Source organism: Desmodus rotundus, chromosome 10 (genome assembly GCF_022682495.2).
Source record: "Desmodus rotundus isolate HL8 chromosome 10, HLdesRot8A.1, whole genome shotgun sequence".
Taxonomy (NCBI): Eukaryota; Metazoa; Chordata; class Mammalia; order Chiroptera; family Phyllostomidae; genus Desmodus; species Desmodus rotundus.
The window spans coordinates 75,169,060-75,195,056 of NC_071396.1; the positions used below are offsets into that span (position 1 = coordinate 75,169,060).

At 33.7% G+C, this 25,997-nt stretch overlaps 1 protein-coding gene, 1 long non-coding RNA gene and 1 pseudogene across 3 annotated transcripts in view; 2 read left to right on the top strand and 1 right to left on the bottom strand.

The window, feature by feature from the left end:
• The window catches only part of MIB1 (MIB E3 ubiquitin protein ligase 1), a 120,558-nt gene that overhangs the window by 61,576 nt on the left and 32,985 nt on the right, over positions 1–25,997 (top strand). Inside the window, exons 11-12 of the mRNA XM_024580196.4 lie at positions 4,560–4,757; positions 7,178–7,329. Coding sequence (XP_024435964.2) covers positions 4,560–4,757; positions 7,178–7,329 — 350 coding nt within the window. The remainder of the gene's footprint in view (positions 1–4,559; positions 4,758–7,177; positions 7,330–25,997) is intronic.
• On the bottom strand, positions 4,680–18,716 carry LOC123478691 (uncharacterized). Of its 2 annotated transcripts, XR_006653981.3 has the most exons (4): positions 18,230–18,350; positions 17,571–17,747; positions 16,215–16,443; positions 4,680–4,764 (listed from the first exon to the last, which is right to left on the bottom strand). It is a non-coding gene; the product is annotated as an uncharacterized lncRNA (long non-coding RNA). The 2 variants fall into 2 exon arrangements; XR_011650476.1 differs by lacking the exon at positions 4,680–4,764 and having other exon boundaries at positions 12,313–16,443; positions 18,230–18,716.
• On the top strand, positions 5,925–6,028 carry LOC112323065 (small nucleolar RNA U3; annotated as a pseudogene).

Below are 25,997 nucleotides of genomic sequence, written 5' to 3' on the forward strand. Positions count from 1 at the left end.
GGGAGTCAAAGCAGCTCTACTTAATACACAGAAACAAACACAGGGAGGCTGCCAAAAATGAGGAGGCAAAGAAATATGGCCCAAATGAAAGAACAGAACAAATCTCCAGAAACAGAACTAAACAAAATGGAGATAACCAACTTATCAGATACACAGTTCAAAGCACTGGTTATCCGGATGCTCCGGGAACTCACTGGGTACTTCAATAGCATATAAAAGACCCAGGCAGAAATGAAAGTGAAATAAAGAAAAATCCACAGGAAACCAACAATGGAGGGGATGAAGCTGAGAATCAAATCAATGATTTGGAACACAAGGAGGAAAAAAAGAGTTCAGTTAGAGCAGCAGGAAGGAAAAAGAATTTTAAAAAATGAGGATAGGCTAAGGAACCCCTGGGACATCTTTAAATACACCAACATCCGAATCAGGGGTGCCAGAAGGAGAAGAGGAAGAACAAGAAATTGAAAACATAGTTGAAAAAATAATGAAAGAAAACTTCCCTAATTTGGTAAAGGAAATAGAGATACAAGTCCAGGAAGTACAGAGAATGCCAAACAAGATGGATGCAAAGAGGACCACAACAAGACACATTGAAATTAAAATGCCAAAGGTTAAAGATAAAGAGAAAATCTTAAAAGCAGCAAGCAAAAAGCAGTCAGTTACTTCTAGGGGAGTTCCCATATGACTGTCAGCTTATTTCTCAAAAGAAACTTTGCAGGCTAGAAGGGACTGGCAAGAAATGTTCAAAGTGATGAAAAGGACCTACAGCCAGGATTGCTCTACCCAGCAAAGCTATCCTTTAGAATGGAAGGGCAGGTGAAGTACTTTCCAGACAAGGTCAAGTTAAAGGAGTTCATCATCACCAAACCATTATTATATGAAATGTTAAAGGGAATCATATAAGAAAAAGCAGAAGATCAAAATGATTAACATTAAAATGGCAATAAATTCATAGCTATCAATAATTGAATCCAAATAACACACTAAGCAAACAGGGAGAACAGGAACAGAATCATACATATGGAGATCATTTGGAGGGTTATCATTTGGGAGAGAGAAGGGGAGAATGGAGGAAAGGGTACAGGGATTATGAAGCACAAACTGGTAGGTACAAAATAGAGGGATGTTAAGAATAATATAGGAAATGGAGTAGCCAAAGAACTTACATGCATGACCCAGGGACATGAATTAAGGGGGGATTGATGGAGACAATGGGGTACCGGGTGGAGGAGGGGAAAAGGAGAAAAATTGGTGTAACTATAATAGCATAATCAGTAAAATTATTTAAAAAATAAAAATATGATAAAGATATGTAGATGGCACGGAAGCACATAAAAAGATGATAAACATCGCAAATAATTAGGTACATGCAAATCAAAACCACAATGAGATACTACCTCATACCCATTAAGATGGTTATTATAAAAAAACCTGACTATGTGTTGGTTAGGATGTGGGTTCAAAACCCCTGTGTACTGTTGGTGGGAATGTAAAATGGTAAAGCTGCTGTGGAAAGCAGGGTGGTGGTTTGTGAAAAAAATAAAAATAGAATTACCATATGATTCTGCAATTCCATTTCTGTGTATATAACCCCAAAGAATTGAAAATGGAGTCCAAAGAGATACTCTGACATTCATATTTGTAGCAATATTATTCACAATAGCTAAAAATTGCAAACAATTCAATTGTTCATTGATATATGAATAGCTAAACAAAATGTGGCATATACAATAGAATATCATTCAACCTTAAAAAGGAAGGAAATTCTGACACATGGTACAATATGGAGAACCTTAAGGAATTATGCTATGTGAAATAAGCCAGTCACAAAAAGACAAATACCATATCATTTTACTTATATGAAGAACCTAGAGTAGTCAGCAGTCAGAAAAAGAATGTAGCATGATGGTTTCCAGGGTATGGGGTTATAGCTTATGTATAGAGTTTTAGTTTTGCAACATGAAGAGAGCTCCAGAGATGGATGGTGGTGATGGTTGTACAACAACATGAATGTGCTTAGTATCATTGAACTGTAGACTTAGAAATGGTTAACATGGCAAATTTTCTGTTATTTGTATCATACCAAAATAAAAAATATTATTTAAAAACCTGATTGTTATTAAGGCATATTAAAGATTCAGTTCAGCACCCATTTTGGTTCTTGGCACTGTGGTACATCCTAGGATTAAAGATATTGAAGACACAGTCATAGCCTCCACAAGAAGCTCACAATCAAGTAAAAATGACAAAGTTGGGAGCAAATAATTATACTATTGTGTGGGAAATGAGAAATAATAGGGGAGATAAATTATTTTTGTCAGATTCATGGGAAGTTTCATAGGAGAGGAGTTGCCTGAGCTGTTTTAAAGGGTGCCTGTTCTCAAGCCAATGAGGTGATAAGTAAACATTGAAGTCTTGCAGCAGCTTATGAACATGTGGGGTCAAATAAGTAGGTAAGTGGAATTTTATAGCCAAGGGAACCAAGGCATCAGATGAGTTTGCAACAGCCCACAGAAATAGGCTTTAAAAGAAGTTTGTTCTTGAATGGATAGCCCAGAAATAAATCCATGCCTATGTGGTCAACTAATATTTGACAAAGGAGGTAAGAATATATGTATATAATTGGGTAAAGAAAGTCTATTCAGTAAGTGGTATTGGGAATATTGGACAGATACATGCAAGAAAATGACACTAAATCATCTTATATAAAAAGTAAACTCAAAATGGAGTAAAGATGTAAATGTAAAACTCAGAACCATAACATTCCTAAAGAAGACTTAGGCAGTAAAATCTCTGTCATTTCTCTAAGCAGTATATATATATATATTTGATATATCTCTTTGGGCAAGGGAAATAAAGGAAAAAATAAACAAATGGGACTACATCAAACTAAAAACTTTTTTTACATAGCAAAGGAAACCATCAACAAAACAGACAGTGCACTAAATGGGAAAGCCAATGATACATTTGATAAATTCTTTATGCTCAAAGTAGACAGGTCACAAAAACTCCTAATCTAGTTTAGCTGGGATGTGTAAAGTAGAAGTACTCCTGAGTTGTGGTTTACTACCTTTCCAAGAACGGTTGTCAAATCTTTGTGTACTTCTACATGAGCAGTTTTATTTTTAATAAAATATCTGCTTGAGAAAATATGCAAAGACCACAAACTTTTGAAATCAGCAACTGTGTTGAATGAACTATTTGTTTTAAATGTATTTAATCACTACAGTACTTACCTGTGTTAACTTTGAAAAGTAGTCCAAGTAATAGATTTTCAAATGACTTGCAAAAATTAGTCCACCAGAGGCCAGAATCATGGGTTGGGAACAACTACAGAAAGACTTAGAACTACTTACTTGGTGTTAAAATTTGAGTATGGAATAAAGACAGTAAGTACCCTTATAATACTCTTCTCCATCTGTATCTGGTAGTGTAATGAGACTTCTTTTTGGTATGGGTTGTGTGTGTGTGTAATTTTCATGGGGTAGGGTAGGCATTTTTTCTCTTTAAAAAGTTGTTACATTTGAAAAAAGAAATTAAGCAATTGGGTCTTTGACTACCTCTCATCTCCTCAGAAATATGCTTGTTATTGCCCTGGCTGGTGTGGCTCAGTGGATTGAGTGCTGGCCTGTGAACCAAAGGGTTACCGGTTTGATTTCTAGTCAGGACACATGCCTGGGTTGCGGGCCAGGTCCCTGGTGTGGGGCACAGGAGAGGCAAACACACATTGATGTTTCTCTCCCTGTCTTTCTCCCTCCCTTTCCTGCTCTAAAAATAAACAAAATCTTAAAAAAAAAAAAGAAAAAAGAAAAATATGCCTTTTACAGAAGGTGAGCCATACCTGCTAGATTGTTCTGATATTGTTTTGGAATTTTTGATGTATGAAGTTATTCTGGCTTGTGTTTCATTTTTATCTTTTAAAGTGGTACTCAATTTTTTTCTCTTCTTGAGTATACAGAAAAGTATATGCTCACCAGCTACAGATAACCAGTGTTAACAAGTTGATATATTTCTCCCCTTAAAGCTAATTGAGATAACAGTTTTTGGTATTCTTTCTTCTTTTTAAAATCACTCAACTAATTTTAGTGTAATTTTTATGTCCTTAAAAATTTTTGTAAAATTTTTAAATGGAAAAAAAGTTTATATAGTTGTGTTATAAGTCACCATTTTCCTAATACTGGCTTACTATCATGGCTTATAATTTGAGTAATGAAGAATCAAACTCCTTTTGATATGCTGTTGGTCCAGTATATGTCTGATATAATATACATGGGTAGGCAAAAGTAGGTTTACAGTTGTAACACAAATAATACAATAATTAATAAATAATAATACAGTTTCACATACAACTGTAAACCTACTTTTATCCACCCTTGTGTTGATCCAGGATTCATCATTTATTTTTGGAGTTACTCACTAATCAAGTGAATTTGTAGTTATTTTATTGGCTCCATTCTGTGTTTTCTCCCATTATTTTGGTTCTTGATGAATTATTATTGCTTTGGGTTTTATTTTTATCTAAAATATTCACTAATTCAGATTTTATTGCTGATGTTTAGGACAAAGATGGCGATAGAGCTGTTCACCATGCAGCTTTTGGAGATGAAGGTGCTGTTATAGAAGTACTGCATCGAGGCAGTGCTGATTTGAATGCTCGCAACAAACGCAGACAGACACCACTTCATATTGCTGTCAATAAAGGTCACCTTCAAGTTGTGAAGACTTTATTGGATTTTGGCTGTCATCCCAGTCTTCAGGTAACACCTTTAAAGAAATATATTCTATAGTTACTGCTAGGATCTAAGTAAAGGGAAGTACTAGCTTCAGTGGTAATCATTCCTTTGTTACAGTGATTTTTATATGATCAGTCATAGTAAGTGATACCAAAGGTACAGAATGTAATAAAGTTGGCAGCTGTTCTTTCTTTGAAAAACACTTTTTAAGGAAAGTGTCAAGTAGAGTGGTTTTATATTGAGGGGTAAGAATAGGGATTTCCTTGTAAAACTACCAGGTTTTGAATTGAGTTAATTGGATTTAACTTTTTGATTATGACACTGGACTTCAACAGCTTAAAGAAGTGCAATAGGCTGCATTTCTTAATAGTTACTTTATAGCTATCTAAATTATTTTAGTTGTAGCCTTATTTAAGTGTTTTGGTCATTAGTAGTCATTAATCTAGTCTTAGAAGATTTTTTGTTTTGGGAAATCTATAACATTTTAGGGTTTATTTATTATATTAGGACCTAATTTTTGAAGCAAGGATCACCTAAGAAACGATTATCCCCATCCAAAATTTTAGCAACCAGATGAATTAAAATTCTAAGACCAAATTGGATTGGTCTTAGAGAAGCAGCAAAGAACAGGAGTAATGGAACCATGGGTTTGAGAAGAACTGAAAGAATCAGAGATTGTGTTCAGCTAGATGGTTTTTACAGACTAATATTTACAAGATACAGCCATTTTAGAACTGACACTTTCTAAGTGGAAGGCAGGATTAGAAGATACTGGAGGCATTGGGAGGTGTTAATCTGTTGAAGGAATGCGAATTTATACCTGTTGACTTTTTTTGTCTGAAATGGAAGGCAAAATTATTTGTTGAGAGTGAGTGGGTAGTGGTCAGTATAGCAAGGGTAATTGAGAAGATTTTGGATAAAGGTTTGGGATAGCTACTGTAGGGACCAAGAGGTGTAACAGATGAGCACCTGTAGAAGTTTATTCCAGCCAGGTTAAGAGCCCATCTCAAGTTGGAGACCATGACTTTTTAGAGCCATAGGAGGATAGAAGGTGGATTGTTTGGACTGAATTTGTTTTAGGAATTTCTTATGTGGGTGGATGAATATATGCCTGGGATTGGCAAACTGTCACTGAAAGGCCAGGTAATATTTTTAGCTTTCATATGATTTCTGTTATAATTATCCCATGCTAAGACTATACTTTCAGGGATCATTTCTATAGTTCGTTAATTATCCCATGCTGCCATAGGAGTGTGAAAGTAGCCATAGATGGTATGTAAATGAACGTGTGTGGCTGTGTAAATAAAACTGTTTATAAAAATAGGGGGCAGGCTGGATTTAGCAAGTGTGATATATGCCATAGGTTAAGCTACACGTGGCTTTATTGAAAATAGTATTTATGAAACTGTGAAATGAATGCAGTCTAAATTACCCATTTATGGAGATGGCTGGCAATGAATAACAATTTATTGCTAAAGCAGTTGATTAATGAAGAAAATAGTCAGCTTGAAAAAAAGGTAGACTGAGACTGCCGAGTTTTCTTTTACATTTGTGTTCACATTGAGTTAACTAGTCTCTTCCCTGCCCTTTGAAAATGTTCAGAGTAATGATTCTCAACTGTGACTGCACAGTATATTTAGCTGGAGAGCTCTGAAAACCTGCTGATGCCAGGGTCCCACCCCCAGAGATTCTGGGTTAGTTGAAGAACAGCTTGGGTATCAATATTTCAAGAGCTTCCTAGCAGATTCTAAAGTTCAGCCAGAGTTGAGAACCACTGACTTAAAAATTCATTGCTATGGAGCCTGGAGACTGGTATAGGTTTCGTATGGAGTTCCAGGGTACAACAGTTAATGGTAGGAATATGGTATAGCGGGCCATTTTAAACTAATAAATTTTTTGGCCACTTTTCCACCTCATTTAATTTTATTTACTTAATTATTTTGAGGGTATTTGATTTTTTTGATTTTATTTGCCCTCTTCTTTGGAAAGCTACAGCATGTTTATTGTGTCTAACATCTAGATTGAGTATAAGTTTATTTACTATAATGCTGTTTCTTGCCTGCATTTCTTAAGTTTAACACACAGATATGTTTTATTGATGGTTGTTAGATATGGCCTCTGTTTTTGTTTCTTTGTTTAGTAGTTTACTATAAATATTAATAATTACATGCATTGCCCTGGCTGGTGTGGTTCAGTACATTGATCACCAGCTTGTGAATCAAAGGGTAGCTGGTTCAATTTCCAGTCAGGGCACGTGCCTGGCTGGGTTGCAAGCCAGGCCCCCACTAGGGAGCGCATGAGAGGCAGCCACACACTGATGCCCCCTCTCTTTCTCCCTCCCTTCCCCTCTGTCTAAAAATAAATAAAATCTTTAAAAATAATAATTACATGTGATGACTGATTGAAAAAGAACTAATGAAAATCTTTCTAAACTTAAAAAAAAGGATTCTGAAGGTGACACCCCACTTCATGATGCAATAAGTAAGAAACGTGATGATATCCTGGCAGTTCTTCTGGAAGCTGGAGCAGATGTTACCATTACAAACAATAATGGATTTAATGCTCTACACCATGCTGCACTAAGAGGAAATCCCAGGTAAAGATGCCGCCTGTCATCATTTTATGTGCAACTTAAAAATATTTTTTTGTTGCTGGTTCTCTTTTTCTCATACTGATAAGACAATAATTTTGGCTTATTTTAGTATTTTAAATCATGGTTTTTTTTAGCTTATTAAGGATCACCTCTAGAGGGTGAGCACACAGAACAAAAGGATTTTTTTTGTATTGCTTGTTGATACCCATAACAAGAGGTATATAATGTAGGATGAAATAAATGACTGTATTTTAGATTATGTCTTCATTTATTTTTTTTTCAAATTACAAATACTCAAACACTTCATCTTTTGGCATTCTGAAGGAGACAAAATAGTATTGTATGTTCCCTGCCATTCAGATAGAAGATGATGATATCACCAAATGTCAGGCCTTTACTAAGTGGTTACATGCATTATCTCATTTTAATCCTTCAAAAGATTTTATTGATTTATTTTCAGAGACATGGGGGGAAGGAAGGGAGAAAGAGAGAGAAACATTGGATGTACAAGATATACATCTTACCAGTTGCCTCTTGCAGGGCCCACCTGGGGACCTGACCCTCAACCCAGGCATGTGCCCTGACTGGGAATCTTACTGGTGACCTTTCAGTCCGTGGGCTGGCACTCAATCCAGTGAGCCACACCAGCCAGGTCTCATTTTAATTCTTTGAACAGCCTTTTGAAGCAGGTGTTAAAATCCTCATTTTATGGAGGATGAATATAAGGCTTATAAAGAGATGAATTTACTTATTCAAGATCATGGACTGACTAGTGGAGCAGCTAGAACTTGAGCAAGGTCTGTCTGACTTTGGACTCAGCTCTTTACCATTTTATATTACATTTTCTGTATTATGAGCTATATGTGAGGTAAGACAAACATAGGGGCAGTAAATCATTTAACTGAAATGTATTAATAATGTTGAATCCCATTGCTGCCTCTTTGATTAGGGTTAATTTGACTACTCTCTCACTAATTCTGAACTTCCAGTTCTAAAGTCGTATTTATTCTACAGATCTTTCTGATTCATTCCATTCCTTCCATTTTCATTGTTGCTGACCTAATTAAGTTTTGACACTTTTTACCTAGACTATTACAGTATCTTTCTAATTTTTCTCCCTGATTTCAGTTTTATCTCTGACTTAACTTTCATATAACTACCAAATTGCCATTTTAAAAATGTAGATCTAATGGCTCCCCTCTTCTGTTCCAAAATCTTTATTTGCTCTCTATTGTACATAGAATAAAATCTCTTCACCTTGACTTGGCATTCAAACCCATTTCCTGTGTGTCCTGAAGTCTTTCTAACTCTCTTTCACTAAATAAAAGTCTGATGCCCACCTTGACCTTCAGCTACATTATACTACATTCCTTTCTTAAGATTGTCTGCTTTTTTCCTTCATACTTAAGCACTTTCTTTCATGAGAATGCCCTTATCCCTCTGTTTCATCTTAACCATCTTTCTTCCAGTACTCCTTGATCTCATCATTGAAATTACTTTCTGTTTGCCCTATACTTCCTTTCTCTGTGTTTTTTCTTTACTGTACTTAAAATCTTCTTTGTGCTCTCCCTTAGTATGTGCGTTTTTATGTTCCTCTGTGTTCAAGTTGTGGGCACTCATATTCATCTGTCTGGTTCCCACAATGCCTTGGCTGTAACAGGGACTCTGTAAATGTTGTTCTTAATTTTACGGTCAGGACAGTGTTAGATATCACTAAAGTATATGTGGTTAAATACAAAATAAATTCTGGAGAGAAACTGTTAGGACTTTAAACAGAGCAATTACTTCAGATTAGAATGGGCAAAAAGGTTTTACTAAGGGGATTTAGATTAAATATTAAATTATAAAGTTTAAGATAAACTGAAAACTTAAGAGTTTAGGAAATGAATAACTGAAATATTTTGAATTATTTTCACCTTATTGGAAGTAAGCATAGTATATTTAATAATGCTAAGCCTGTATACAGAGGAGAAAATATACTACTCCTATTTCTTTGATTCTTGAGAATTCCCTTAATCATTTATCTGTCAGCTCCAGACAGACAATTGGTGTCAGGTACCATTTTTTAAAAAAAGGGAAGGAAGCCCACTTTCATTTTACAACAAAGTGGTGCTTCAATTAAAGTAATGTGTCTTCTTTATTCTTGTTTCCTTAAGGCATTTTATGTGGGTGTGACTATAGGTTGCAAGATAAAGAATGTGATTTTAATTAGCCACTGAAAAGTATCAGAAAATGATACAGAAATGATACAGAAAACATATATCAGTTGTAATTGCAAATTGGGTTGTTTTGAGTTGTTTCTTCATATCAAATTTCTTATTCTTAAAATTCATCTTTCTTTTCTTGTATTGGCCAATGATGTCATAAAACAGAAGGAACCATTTTTGGCGTACTCAGAATTTTTTAAAAAAGTCTTTGGCCCTAACACTTATTTGGGAAAACCTGTTATGGTATGTTATTATTTCCAGAACCTCATACCTTAGCATTTTTGAATAAAATATTAAATATGATGAACAAATATGCTAACATTTTCTCTTTATAAGTACTTTATGATTTATATAACCTAGTGAATCTTGTACCTTGAATCAAAACATTTTAATCTGTTATTTGTCATTTTTTATTAAATTGCAGTTATACTTCTTTAGTATACTTGGCTTACCTATTAGACTTCATGTGTAGACAGTTTTAATTACAATTGTGGCACTTTAGTTAGTATAATTCTTAGTTATTTTTAAGTTTTTTCTTTTGTTAGAATGCATGTATTTTTTCTACAATAAATTATTTACATCATTTTGAGTATAATTTAATACCAGCATGAATATTTACTTATAATTGTTTTAATTTATTATGGTTAGTAATGTAGAAAAGTTTCCAAGATTTGTATGTGCATGTGTACACATCTGGAATATAAGTAGCATTCTGTTCCCTAATTTTGCTTTTAGTTAATAATAATTTTTCAGCAATAAGTCAATAACATAATCAATAACACAGTAACAGAGTAGACTTATTTAATGGATGTGCTTTTCTAAAAGAAAATGTATTTTCCTGGTCATCAAAAATATGTCTAAATGTCTGATGTTATTGAAGAATATACTTTGAAATCTACATTTTAAAGGTACAGATCAATAGAGATTCCAGATTTCAAAACAGATTTTGGTGTTTCCTCATAATATGACATTTACTGAAAGACATTAAGAGAAAGAGTTATAAAGCATTCTTTTCTTCAGAATTGTGGAAAAGAACATGATTTTGCTATGAAACACTGAATACTTTCAGTGGTCATGCTTTGTAAAGTTTGGAGCATTTCAGAATGCAGTTACAGTATTTTTTTTAAATTTTGTTTTAAGCAATCTTAGCCACGGACAGTGCTGTTTATATATTCCAGTATTTGATGCTATAGAATTGTTTTCCCTAGAGTTAGCCTTATTAATTTTTCTTTTTATGTACAGGTAAAATTTCAGATTTAAATGAAGAATAGAAAGCATTCCTGCTGTTAAAAGTGAAAACTAAATTTCTTTGGATTAGTAACATTAATCAGCACATTACTTAGGTATTTTCTGTAAGGATGTTGCATTTTTAGCTGCTTTTAAGTTTTTAGAGCTGTCTCAGAGACATGAAAATAAATTAGTAGTATTCTCTGCAGAGCTTTCAAAAACCAATCGGTAGGTATGTTGGAGGCACTGATAACAATATTATAAATTTACTTTAGATAGTGTTATTTATAAATTTTTCTCTAATATGAATTGAATATGAAAAGTAACAGCAAAATATGAGTGAACTACATGATGTGATATATTTTCAGATTAGCGCTAAGATAACTTCACAGGCATTTCTTATTTACTTACCTACTTATTCCCACAAAGACATGTACTAAATCTTACTGAATATGTGAACAACTCATATTTTCCCTGTAGAATATATTATGATACCTTTATTTAACTTTTAAAATTCTGAGACTGTAAATCAGACTGTTGAGTATAGAAAGATTTGATGATCTGGACCATATCCTGGGTGTTAATGGTTTTCTTTTCTTATAAACTCTAAACATGCTGAGTACTGTATATAAAAAGTAGCTGAGAGACTATCAAATGATAGAATGTCTATTTTCTCTCGTATGTGTCCATGCATCTACTGTCAAACACCATATTCCTGGTAATACATAAATATATTGAACGTGACTGACAGGTGTATTTAATACAAGCAGGAAGGTCTATTATTAACTTGAGTGAAGTGATAAAGATTTATTTATTGATATATATATCTTTCTTTGCCCACATTCTTGTAGGGGATGATCTTTACTTTGAAATGGAGGAGTGATCAGGAGTTGAGGATTGTATGAACATTTAGTTTTTAAACCACTACTTGCCATCAGTAAACCTTCATTGATTGCTGATATATTTGTCTTTATTTATTAAAGAACATTACATTGTCTACAGTTTTATTGCTGTCAATAAGAAAATTAGAGTGATATTGGATCACTTGTCATTTTCTTCTTCCTTCATTTTCTTTCCATTGAGAGAGGTTTGTTGTGTATATTTTATTGTGAAGGACAAAGAAGTCAGAAATAGTGAGGAGAGTCATAGAATGTTATTACTAGAAGAGTTCTTCATTTTATAACGGAGGAAACAAGTACGGAGGGATGAATGTATACACAAGTGAACGGAAGCAATGCTTAGCCATTTTCTTTCTTTTTTGAGGATTAAGGACTTTTGGTTCAGGATTGGAAGAATTAGATACTATTTGTCTCTTCACAAGATATTCTGCAATATCACCATCTTTTTTACCTTACCTATTAATATTCAGGTAAATAGTGGTAAAATTAAATGCTAATTCTGTAGAAGATAGTGACCCCAACATTTCCAGTGTTATTTTATGTAGTGTTATATTTTTCTTTAATTTAAAATATGTGCATGTTAACCACAGTATGGCATTCTTGTTATGGTTTCAGGAAGGTTTTAGGTGACCTTCCCAGATATTTTCTTCCTCTGAAGGAAGTTTTTTATTATTATTATTATTATTATTATTATTATTATTATTCAATATAGTCTACATTTCATTACTATTTCTTTTCCAAAGGTTAAGAAATTTAATACCAAGAGACCATAAATAAGTAAAATTATTTTATTTGTAATCCTTGTCACCCACACATTTTCAATAAAGCTTTTTATAAACACTGTTAAACCACTGTAACTCTTAACAAGAATTAACAGTAACAATATTTTTTTAATTTAAAGCAAAATCTGAATAATTTAAATGAGTTGGAGTTAGTTGACATGTCTGACACTCATAGATGAAAACACTGGCTCTCTTGTAGCAATCAATGCATAGCTACAGCTGGTTGAAGGGGACCAAATCCATTGAAGAGGCGATTTGGTTCCATTTTACCAGCTCTAGCAAAGCATTGCGGTGCTGCTAGTTTGGGTTCCAAAGCAGTTAAAATGTTTTTTATTTGTAAAATTATGGTTATGGACCTTCCACAAATGTTAGATTCTCATATCAGTACTTCAGTCATTGAATGTAGAATTTTCTATTCTGAAAGCACTTTTCCTACTATTTCCTGCTCTAAAAGTGCATAAGTCTTTACCCTTTAACATGTTGTTAATACATTAAGGCATCATCAATGTCATCTTTGTTTTTTTAACACCTTTACTTAATTCTTAAATGTAGACAATAACCTATTTGAAAGCCAACAACATTTAAAAGAACAAATAGATATTGACGCATTTCAGAGTAAAATTTTTTATACTTATCTCTAGGCTGTAAACCAAGTAAGTAAGCTAACAGGTTAGGAAAAGAATATTGCTAGTCATACTTTTCTCCTGCCCCTGCTTTTTTTAGTATTATGCTTGAGGACTAACAGGAAGTTGCTGACGGGATGGAGGAATACGAGTGGCTTTAAGAAAGTAGCTCTGCCCTTTGGTTTATAAAGAGATTGCATGTGTATTCAGTGTATTACTTGGACTTGTGTTGAAAGGAACTACCATGCATGCCAGCTTGTTTTTCTTTGCTTTTACTTATGTAGTATTACTAATCATAGGTTAGTAATTTAACCTTTTTAAAAGTCTATTTCCTTGACTGAATTCTCTGTACAGATTGCCTAGTTACTCCTCATTATCAATTTAATAATACATTGAGTTATGGTGGGCTAGCTATAGTCCATGAGTTTGAGTATTAAAATCTACCATTAAAAACTCTGTATAGCAGATTTTTGTTATAATATCAGTGTTGCATTTCAATATCAGGAAGGGAAATCTGAAATATATTTGGTTAAAATAAAAGTTTGAGAAATTATAGTTTGCCTGTGAAAGTAAGTGCTGTCAGTGAAATAAAAAGAGTAAAGAAAGAGTTACTGTTTTGGACTAAACTGGGAAAAGGTCAACACTAATTCAGGCAGTATTCAAATAATTCTCATATTAAGTTTATTCTGCATCTGTTGGTTAGTAAGTATCATGCTGCTGGTGAACTTAATGTAACTACAATTTCTCCATCTTTTATTAGAATGGAAATGAAACAGGTGTTAAATTGCCTGGACTTAAGTGCTGAAGATAGCAGCAAAACTGGCTTCTATTTTTACTAGTTATATGGGAGCTGTTTAGCAGATCCAGTTGCTCAAGTGTGCTTTTGGATGGCAGTTCAGTTTCATATACTGGCCATATCGGGGCAAGGAGAGGCCATGGAAAAAAAAATAGTACAGCATTTGATAATGTCAGCATCTGTTATCCCTGTCAGAGAGACAGTTGAAATGTTTGAGTTACACCAGTGTCAGCAGATGCCCAGAGTTTAATATGTACTAAGTTAAAAATGAACAGCTGACCTAAGTGATGAATGTGACATTTTAGAGTGATTGAAAATACTCTTAGATATGCTATGTTAAACTTGTAAGCACTAGAATTAGTATGTAATTTTACTTTTTAAAATGAATAACAGGTGCTGTCATTTTATTTTCTAAGGATTATATATACTCTTAATATTATAACCACAAGATTCTTAGTTGCTGAGATATTTTAAATTAAAAACTTTTATGCCTATAGAGTAATGAATGTAATTTTTCATTACGAAACATGGGTATAGTAATACCCTTTGAATAGTTTCATAGAGGAACCTCTACTTTTGAGGTATATATTTTCAGTTTTTGGTATTTGGGGCATGTGTAGTTAAACTTAAATGGAATATGACACATTGCCATTCTTTTTGTGGATGATCAGAAAGAAGGGCTATGCTTATGTGTTAAACTTTGAACTATTTTTTCTTTGAAATATAGAATTTTAAAATTATGAAATTTTTATAATTTCCAGTAAGCATGCAGTAACTTATATGCTATCATATCTAATAGTCATCTCTCATTTTTATAATCTGATAAAATGAAAATCACTTATTAACAATTAACTGTCTAGTTATCTTAAACAGAAAATTAACTATAGTTAACTTTATAGCCATTTGTTTCACTTGTGAGACACAGAAATTTTAAAATATTATTATGCTTTTTATACTTGTCTCAATATTCCAGTTGAAAGAATACTTCTAGTAAGAAATGATTAGAATACTAGTATTAGTATTTCTTTTAATGTAAGTCTATCATAATAGCTAAAATGGATACTGCTTAGAATTTGTTGAACTTAACTTTTATTAATATATAAACATAATGCAAAAGAAATTTTGAGTAAAACTCAGACTTGTTTTGATATCTCTAACATACAGTAAATAAAATGAGTCCATCACAATTATAAAAAATGGAGTTGTAATTGCATTGTGCCCTTTAAAGAAGGTTGTCCTTTCCGTGTACATTGTTTTCTTGACTATAGTGCTTTCATTTGTGTGCCCCCTTTGGATGAAACAAATTCAAAGTTTGACATAGATAATAAATTAATTTTTTTTAGGTATTTGGCAATGTGTTACCAATATGCCCTGCTGACTTTGAACTGTGGCCCAGGATTTTGTCGTTTTTCTTGCATAAATCTTACATTTTAGCTTATTCTAAGTACTAACTTAGTGTAGGGACCTGATAAACTTGAGAAAGACAAGGACCACGTTTTTGTTTTTTTTTTGAGAGTAGAATTTTACTTAAAATATAGTCTTTTAAAATTATGACTATGTCTATAGCTTTCGTAAATGAAAACCTAAAACAACAAAACTTGCTTCAGGAATTCCTTTAATATTACTAAATTATAAATTTATCAAAATATGAAGAATAGCTGTTAAAATGTAAGTGAAATCAGCTTTTGTTGTATCTTGTTTTTCTTAATAAATCAGACAACCCTACTGTGATATACTTAAATTAAGATCAAATTGTTGGAAACAGAAACTAGGTCATGTGTGTCTGTCATTCTTTTGTGCTAGTAATACTGGGTTTTTTTGGAATTCAGATTTTAATCATGTGAGTACTCAATTTAAAAATGTAAAATGTCTTATGTTTTAAATGTAAAAGATTTAAAAGGAGTTTTATGATAATTGTAAATCTATTTCAGTAGAGCTTTTTTCCTTCACATAATATACATCTTAGTGACATTTAGTTTTCATCTATAAGAAGTAGGTGCATTTTTATGATGTTATTATTTCCAAAGGTCATCTGTTTGATTCTAGGTTAACATACCATATGAAGGTCATTCACATAAAAAGAAGCCAGGGCTTCTTTTAGCTGCAGCTTATTTCTCTCTTGGTGGTTTATTGCCTACCAAAAATACATACTTCTTTACATTCCATAGCATTGTATGTTCATATGGGTACATAAAGAAGTATGTACTCTGAGTAGGTATTACTAAGTTGTTAGCTGTAAAGACATGAAATGTTCTTTTTTCCCATTTGTTAGTAAAACATTCAGCTTACTGATGTAGAGCAATGGTAGATCATTTGCAGAGACTATGAAAGACTAAACTTCATAAAAAATTTACCTGAAGCATTGCATTAATGCTATTTATGGTTCCTTGTTGGTGGACATACACTTCTAAACACTGACCAGTTATCTGTTGAACTCTGTCCCGATTTGGTCCTTTTTGCAAGAGATTCATAGAATCAGTGAAGTTTTACAGGGTGTATTTCAGAAATTGGTAAGATCAACCTAGTGTTTCTTCAGAGTTTTCAGGATGAATTTCTTCTTACTTTGTAGTTTGCTTCTAGATCCTACAAGTAGATAGTAATTAATTTGGTACAGATTCTTTTTACAGACTAGATACCTTATTAAAAACTTAAAGTATTAACCAGTTAGGACTTCTTTTGATACTGTCCCTAAAGTTGAAATGACAAGGAGAAAAACCAGGCCTTTTTAGAGTATGAGTAAACTGAATTTTCAAAGATGATGAATTTTTTGTTAGTTTTTTTAAAGGTTACAGATAAGAACTCATGATCATTTGAAAACCTCTGTCATTCCTTTGTCTTCATTAGTTGCTAATCTGAATTTTATATTTTGGTGCTTCTCTTTGGGTTAAACACAAATTCAAACAGATGTATATAAATACTGAATTTTGGTGAGTTGAACTCATTTGATCTCTTTTTTTTTATATAAAAGATAACTACTAGAACAGGTAACTTTTCCAAAGTCTTACTTAAAAGATCTGAAAGGTATTAGCACTAGGTTTTAGCTTGATCATTTCTCATTGAAAGAAATAATAGTTGGTGAGTTGCTTTTAATTATTGTGGTAGTAAACAGTTAATTTAAAAGAAAACTGTAAGAAATTTTCAGATGTGGGAAGGGAGAAAAAAGGCAGGGAAAGAATTTTTGCAGTCTATGATAAATAGCTAGTGTGGCTCATAGAAAGCAAATTAGAATGTGGCAGGAGAGAGCCCAGTACTACAGCAGTGTCAGCATTGCAGCATTAGAACTTCACCGGGCACGTTCCGGTTTATTTCTGTGGCCAACTCAGAGTAAGTATTAAAAAGTATTTTGTGTTCTGTCAAGTTTTTCTTGGTTGATTAAACCTTCAAAAAGTTAATGTTCTTTAAAGATAGCATACTTTGTAAGCGAGGTGTAATTTACTAGGAATGCAAGGTCATGTAATCTCAAACAGTAAAGACTCAATCTTTAATGATGTAAATGACATTAATGGATTTGTACAATTTTGAGATCAAGAGTAATCTGCCATATTTGAACAACATCCCCTTTTATACTACATAAGCTCGATACTTCAACTGTGAAATTAGACTATGACCAGATAGAATTTAACTTAACAGTAAAAGCATATATTGAATCAATAATAGGAAAGCATTCGTAAGCATCTGTAAAAGTACAGGCTGTATGGGTGCTCTGTTACCTGAAAACTTAGTGTCATACAGCGTTTGCAGCAGGAAGAGAGATAATGACCTAGAGAGTCACATCAGCAGCAGCCATCTCTTCTTGATTGTTCCTTTACTCTTTCCGCTGATTCAGCACTTCTTTTCCTGAGCCGGTGAGGTGAAGTAAGAGGAAGTCAGTGAAGGCAGAATCCCTCCTTTTAAGATAAATATGAAAAACAAATGAACAAAAATAAATCAGCCAGCTTTTACCTCTCCCTACCCTTAACCCTTACAAAGAAAAAAAAAAAAGTAAAATTGAATCAACATTGGCTTTTTGATTTGGAATGTTATATTACCAGTATTACACAGATACGAGTACCTTGTATCTGCTGTACAGAAAGTTAAGCAAACAAGGAAGATTGCTACCTCGCTTATTTCTCAGATGAAATGCTTCAGAAGAGGGGGAAAAGTTGCAGAGCAAGTTAATTTATAATCTAAAAAAGATGAAAAACCAAAAAACAACACACACCTTATTCCTCCCAAGTAACTATAAACATTCACACTATTTTCCTTTGCCCACCAGAATACATTGGATTCTTCTGAGTCTCAGGAAATAATTCTGCATCTTTCTTGCTGTGAAATTTTTTTGTTTGTTTTTAGTTTCCAGGATTAAATGGTAAATCTATATTGAAGCTACCTTGTCATATCCAGAGGTCAAGTCTGCAAGCAAGGTCAGGATTTCCACATGGTCACTACAGAGGTTAACTTAAATTCTTCCTTCAGTGAACACAGGCTAAACTGTTACAGCTTTATAGGCAGCTAAGCATTTGAAACATGCACTCCCAGGCAAACAGGCTCTCTTGTGCCTCTCTCTTCCCTGACCATATTTAGTCAACCATAGCAAAAAATAGTCTCTCAGCTGTCGATTGTCGATCCAAAAGCTGAGGAAGCCTCTATCTTGCTTTCTGCCTATTGATTGTTCATCCTGTGGTCCAAACACTGCTTTGCCATTTGTCCTGCCTTTTTTTTTTTAAAGCACTGCCAAATAAAGTGATCTCTCATTTTTCCACTTACCGTACATTTCTCAGATTCTCACTGAGGTTGCGCTGAGACCAGGAAAGCCTGATGCGGCTGTCTTTATACTTAGAAGCACTGCAGAGAAAATAGGAAAGAGGAAAAATATTACCCCGGCTAGTAGCAAGACAGTCTTTAGACAGATATGGAAATAGGTAGAATATCTCTGCTGTTAAATTATATTTCATAACCTGATTTTTTGTTGGTTAAAAATATTAGGGATAATGACATTTTATGTAGCTAGAGGCCTGAAGGGATTTTGTAATGTTATCTTTAGAGCTAGTTGTTGCTATCCATGCTTTTTAAATTTAATGAATAATATTTGAATGGAAAATATATAGAAATGGTTAATAGAACCTGTATATGGAAGGTGGAGATAGATCATTAAGGAAGAAGGGGAGTAGTATGTAAATGAAATCTTTGAAATACTGCTTAAAATTTAATTCAGTGTCAATTTTAGTTATTTTTTTTATAGTGCTTAAGTGAAAAACAGGGTCAGGAATGCTTTTGAGTTATTGTGCACTTCTATATTGAAACTATATATACATATATAACATTAACATGCATTTTATTATTAATTAAATTCTATTTCATTTTCAAGTGTGAAGTGCTGTTTTTCTCCCTTCTACATTGCCATTTCTCTTTAATTTTTTGAAATAGCATTTAGGCATGATCACTTCACATTTTATTGCAGACTAAAATAGATATTAACCTATCTATAACTTTGACACATAGTGTATGTCTCAAAGGAAAACTGCTTTTGCTCTAAATTTTAATAGCACATTCACAGTAATTTAACATTAAAATTTATTTATTTTAATCAAGGAGAAAAAATACTATGACATCAAATCCAACAAACCTGTGGAGATAAAATTTAAGATCTTATGAACCTAAAAATGTCCAAGAGGAACCAACTATACCTTGTTCTTAATTCAAATATATTCTCTTAAGTATTAAGAATCAAGAAAAACCATTATCAATATAGTCTTAAGCTCATTTTCTTTTTTAAGATTTTATTTATTTTTAGAGAGGGGAAGGGAAAGAGAGAGAGAGGGAGAGAAACATCAATGTGTGATTGTCTCTCACGTGCCCCCCACTGGGAACCTGGTCCACAACCCAGACCGGGAATTGAACCAGCGACCCTTTGGTTCAGAGGCTGGCACTCAATCCACTGAGCCACACTAACCAGGGCCTAAGCTCATTTTCTTACAAGGGTAGTTTGTCCTTCACGCTATTTTTGTCTTTAACATTTAATACCGTAACAGTTTAATTATTTTGGATGGCTCTTTTAAAACAATGACATACAGCATTTGTAAGTACTTGGTAATTTTAAAGACTCAGCTTTTCCTAGATATTGAGATAATTTTACACCTATTGTGAGATGATGACACATGTCTCAGAGTATAAATTAATTTTCAGGTTTCTAAATTACCCCATATGAGGGAGAGAAACATTGATGTGCGAGAGAGAGAGACCTCTATTGGTTGCCTCTTGCATGCTCCCAAATGTGGGACCTGGCCCACAACCCAGGCATGGGCCCTGACTGGGAATCAAACCAGTAACTTTTCAGTTTGTAGTACGATGCCCACCCTACTGAGCCACACCAGTGAGGGCTTCCCCCTCGCCCCCCCTATTTATTCCAGCAAACACTTATATAATGTATTAAATGGTACTCTTTTAATGTATTAAAAGGTACTCTTCTGAGCCCTTTTTAATTTTCATAACAACCCTATGAGATAGTATTTGTGATTCTTCTAACATTTTATAGATGAGGAAACTGAGGCATAGAAGTTACGTATTAGCTACTTAGGTCACCAGCCATTCAGTTTGCTAGTGCCAGAATTTGAGCCCAGGTGATTTGGCTGCAGACTTCCTAGCTCCTCACCACTATGCCTTGCTGCTGCCTGGTTTGTAATAATGAAATCAGTGGTAATCAATGATCACCATTCTTTGGGACTGGAGCATACATCAGAAATACAATGTTGCTAATATCCCTCCTGCAGTATATTCAGAAAGATGATTGTTTATTTGACTGTTTATTTGTTCTATTCAATGAAACTTTCAGCTCCTTATACTAGGTTTACAAAGGGGATATAAAGATAAGTAAAATGAGGTTCCCTGCTTTATAGCAAAGAAGGAGAAATAGGATTTACTGGTCATTTAAGAGATAATTTTAGTTGTCTTTAGTTTAAGAATGATCAAGTTACTCATCTGTACAACTCTTCTGCAGTCTCTATTGTTATTACATATCTATCTCTCTTTCTCATTTTGAATTAAATTCTACTATACTACCAACTTCCTAGTTAATACATTTAAGCTAAATTAATAAACTTTTTAATTATAGTATCTGTCAAGAAAGAATTGTGAATAAAAAAAAGCACAGCAAAAACAATTAAAAAAATACATTTAAGTAACCCTGGCTGGTGTGGCTCAGTTGGTTGGTCATCATCCTGCAAACCAAAGGTCACCAGTTTGTTTCCTGGTCAGGGCATATGCCTAGGTTGCAGGCCAGGTCCCTGGTCGGGGTGTGTAGGACAGGCAACCCATCAATGTTTCCCTCTCACATTGATATTTTTCTCCTCTCTTTCTCCCTTCTTTCCCCTCTCTCTACAATCAATAAAAGGAAAAAAACACATTTAAGTAATGCCTATTCCCTTTAGTTCTTTCATCTATTTAACAAAAACCATGTATATTCATTTATTAAAATGATTACTATGGATAGCATTTTGGTGTATATCCTCCTAGACTTGTCTGCATCCATTCAGACTGGTATGCATTGAACAAAAATGTGTTGAGGTTGTTACATGCTAACCTGCTTTTAACATGCCCAGCAGAACTTATGCTTGGGATTGATCAACTTTGTGAATAAGTTCCTTTATGGATTCTGGACTAACATGCTTTAACTATTGTTTGGCGGATTGTTCATTAACTTAGCAAGCATTTATTGAATACCTTATATGTGCTATAGTGCTATTCTAATGTCTTTCGTATTAAGTAATACTAATATGTAAGGCCTTTACAGTTTAACTCCTATGGTTTATTTGGAAAAATGTTGCCTGTTTCTCAAGATAGATTGCAAAGAATGGCAGGCCCTAAAAATGGACCCAGAGCCATTTGACTATCACATACCACTGCAGACAGCTGCTTGTCCCCTCTGCTTCTTAGAACTCATTTGTTCATCATTCAGCAGACGTTTGAGTATTGCCATGTGCCAGGGATTATGCTAGGCTCCACTATTAGTTGTTCTGGAACTTAATGCTTCTTTGGCACTGTTCACAAATGCCTGCTTAACTGGTAGTAAGATCTTATCTTAAAACCATCCATGTCCTTAACCTCTTGGGAAAACAACCAGATTGAGAAATAAAAAAGAGTGAGCATTAGGGAAAAATATCTCAATATTTCATATACTATGCTCCACAGGTGAGAGTCTGTTGGCTTAATAAAATTACTGATTTATCAAGCTGGTACCACTCTCATCCTGGCAATTCTATGGACCTCAGTGTTTGCAGCATAACACCAGTCTCTTAATAACTTCAGGGGCTGCAGGGAACAGCTTGCAGCTGGATCTTCATGGTTATATTGTGGATTCTCATGATTGTTTACCCCATGGACAAAAAGGAAACAAGCCACTTATAGCTGTTCTTAACGTGAGGGTGTGGGTACCACTTTCCCTTAGCTCACCTTGCAGCTTTGTAAGATCGGCCTTTTCTTGAAGTTTTGTATTATTTGTTTTTGTTTGTCTGGTTTTTGCAGGGTAGGTGGTAGGAAGGTCAGGAATTAATATTAATTAGCAGCTTTCTAATTAAGTTTAGAGGGTTATAGGTTTCTATTAAAATCAGTATACCCCAAATCTCTATTGTAGAATAATTCCAACTTAATTTATGTTGATACTCCATCCTGAAGGAAATGGAGCATAACTTTCCACTCCTTAACTGTAGGCTGTGCATAGTGACTTCTTCCCAATAAGTATATAGTATAGTCTAGTATTCTGTAGTACAGAAGGAGGGAAAAAGGATTGCTATACAGTGGAGAAACCTGACAAACACTGCCTCAGCTGGGTTGTCAAGGTGAACGTCAGCAGCGATAAATTGTGTTGATAATATACATCCTTGATGTGATGTGATGAAATGGCACTTTACCTTTGTGACCTTCCTTCCCAAAACATATAACCCCAGAGTAATAATGTGAAAAACATCCAATGAATTCCAACTGAGGACATTCTGCCAAATATCTGATCAGTACTCCTTAACTGCCAAAGTCATCAAAAACAAGGAAGGTCTAAGAAACTGTCACAGCCAAGGGGAGCCTAAGGAGACAAGACAGTAATGTGGTATCCTGGAGCAGAAAATGTACATTAAATGGATTTTAGTTAATAATACTCATGGTTGGTTTATTAATTATAACAAGTGTACCATACTAATGTAAAATGTTAACAGTAGGGGTGAGGAACACTGTATTATCTCCACAATTTTCTGCAAATATAAAATGATTCTAAAATAAAAAGTTCATTTAAAAACAGCAACCACAAACATTAGTCTGCCCACTCCTGGCTAGTTGACAGTTGACTTTGGCATTCATTTTGATTTGGGACTATCTGCAGTGCTTCTCCTCCTCTTAAACCAGTTAGTCAGGAGTTGATTTTGCTGAGTTATCAACAAAATACTAAGTTTAGTCTCATGTACTTCTACAAGTATTTTAGGGTGAGAAACTGTATTTTAGATAATTTTTACCAGGACCAGTCTTAAGAATATTTAGTTATTTAAAAGGAAGCTTTTAAAAATTTGAATGCTGATAATTTTGAATTTGTGACAATTGTGAAATGTCCAGATTTGTGTGGGGATGTTACAGAGCATAGGTTTTAGAAGGGGGCTGTTATAAATGTTTAGAGGAAAAGCAGTGAAAGCCTGTCTAAAGTATATTTGGTCTGATGAGGAAGAATTATTTTAGTTTTAAAAGGGAAAATCCATAGGACAAATTGAATGTAGTACTAATAAGGGAGGAAAAGGTCTAGAATGATTCCTGGCTTGTGACTTGGTAGCTGTAAATGGTAATAAGATGAACCAAAATCAAGAATATAGGAGGAACATTGGGAAGAGGAAAAAAAGGGGGGAGTTTGTTTTTACTCTGTAAGGTACAGGTTTATAATCTTAGAGTTGTCATAATTATTACATTGAAGAGTACTAAAGATTTTACCTACATTATCTTGTTTAATTCTCACAGCAACCGTATGATATTTTATGGAGATGTCTGTGGAAGTTTTGGTATCAGATATGAATCATGACCATTTGTTGCAGTTGGAGATATGAAACAGGTTATGGGTGTGAGGGTGTAGTTGAGGCTTCACAGGGCCAGGGTGTGGACCTCAGCTTTGAAGATCCAGAGTAATTAGACTTCAGAGTGATTAGAATAATACTAATTAACTTGTAAGACAGTGATGTATAAGTTAACATGCCAACGCTATTTACAGAAAGAAATATTCTTATTAAGTGGATGGTAGTATTCATAGCATCTGATCAGTACCTTTTTTCCCCCCTGCTGGGGGAAAAGTAAATCTTTGAAAAGCTAAATTAAAATTGGAAATTGATTGGTGAGCAAGACAGTTGGTTGGATGATCTTAATGGATGCTATCATCAACCTGTGATAACTTCCATATGGTAATACACTAAACACAGCATTTTTCTGATTCTGCTGGAGGGCAACTTGGAATACAAAGGTTGCTTGTCCAGGAACTTTCTCTGTTGAATAATGCTGCCTGTACACAACAAATTCTTTTTCTCACTTTTTTCTCCAGGCTTCATAGAAACCATTTCTTCACTTTTCAAAACCAGTCATTGCTTTTTTTTTTTTTTTTAGAAAAAGACATATTTTAATCTTTTCTATTGTAAAAAAAATTATTTTTATTCCAATTGGACTTCTGGCTCTCTCCTTCTACAGTCTCCTTTTCTCTAGTTGTTATCTGTATATTGTATTTACTTAATTAACTATTATCTAATCTGATGTATTCACTCATTTGCCAATATAACACTGCTTCTATGGGAAATCCGAAATTATCATTTCTCTCTAAAATAACCTTGCTAGTATTATAATAAATTTATGTGATAAGTTTAAAATGAGGCATTTAGATTAACTAATGCCAAATTTCTTTCAATTTTTATTTTTATGATATATTTCCTTAATCTCATGATTGCTTGAGAGGAACACAGTTATTTTCATATGGTTATTCTATCATATAATTTACAACATGTATGTAAATGGGACTAACAGATTTATTCTGCAATAAAATCTTGCTCTCTAAAAATGTGAATTTTGCATTTTAACATTAGAATTTAATTTACTTGTAGAATGTGACTAGGATTGTTTTTGTCACTTCCAACAGTAGCCTGGAATTGCTACGGTTCCCTGTTCTGACAGTTTAATTACACATATTGTACAAAAAGAGTTAAAAGTAAAAAGACAGTGAAGTAAATGAGAGTGCAGAGAGGCAATAGGCTTATAAGAATACAAATATATTTTTGTTTAAATGTGTTAATAACTTTCTGGCCCATTGGCTCTTCTTTCTGAGGGGTTCAGCTTTCCCTAGCTTGTTCACTTAGGAAATGCAAGACCGGAACAAGTAAGTGATGGCTCGCCCCAACTCAGCAGGCACCTTGTACTCAAAGGAGGAGTCGCTCCTGAGTTATTTGTAGTGTAATATGGGAATGTACTTCTGAAACTGGAATGGGAGATGGTAGGAAATGTGGTTCCATAAGAATCAGCTTTTCAGAAATACAGGGAATGTTTAATAATGTGACTAATAAAAAACTTGATGGAATTAACATGAACCACACTTTATAATTTAAAACTTGTAACGTATATCTTGCCTACAAGGGTAAAGTTGCAAATTAAGAGATTTTCAATACAGTAAGTCTAAATATTATCTTAGTGTTTTAACTTAAATTTTTTGATAAAATTAGTATGCATGTATTTAAGTCAATACTACCACAAAGGTTATAATGAATGAGAACTGTCTTCTGCCTTATTCCTTTTTATCTCTGTCCCTCTACCAATAGTCTACAACTTATTCTGCAATTTCTTAATTTATATCACAATTTTTCTTAGGTTTCAATTTTTCTTTAATAATGTGTTTACATTATTTTTTAAAAGTACATTTTATCCTTAATGAAACTTTTCACATGATTTAATACTTTCATCTTTAAAACTGTCAAAGAATCATAAAACTCCTATAAATTCTATGTATTGCATGGCCAGATGTATAATAGATAATGTATGGCATTAGCATCATGATTACGTCAAGTCCAAATGTTTAGAAGTATAATGTTGTATGAGTACTTTTCCCCATTAAAAATCTAGGTGAGCCCTGGCTGAGTGGCTCAGTTGGTTGGAGTGTTGTC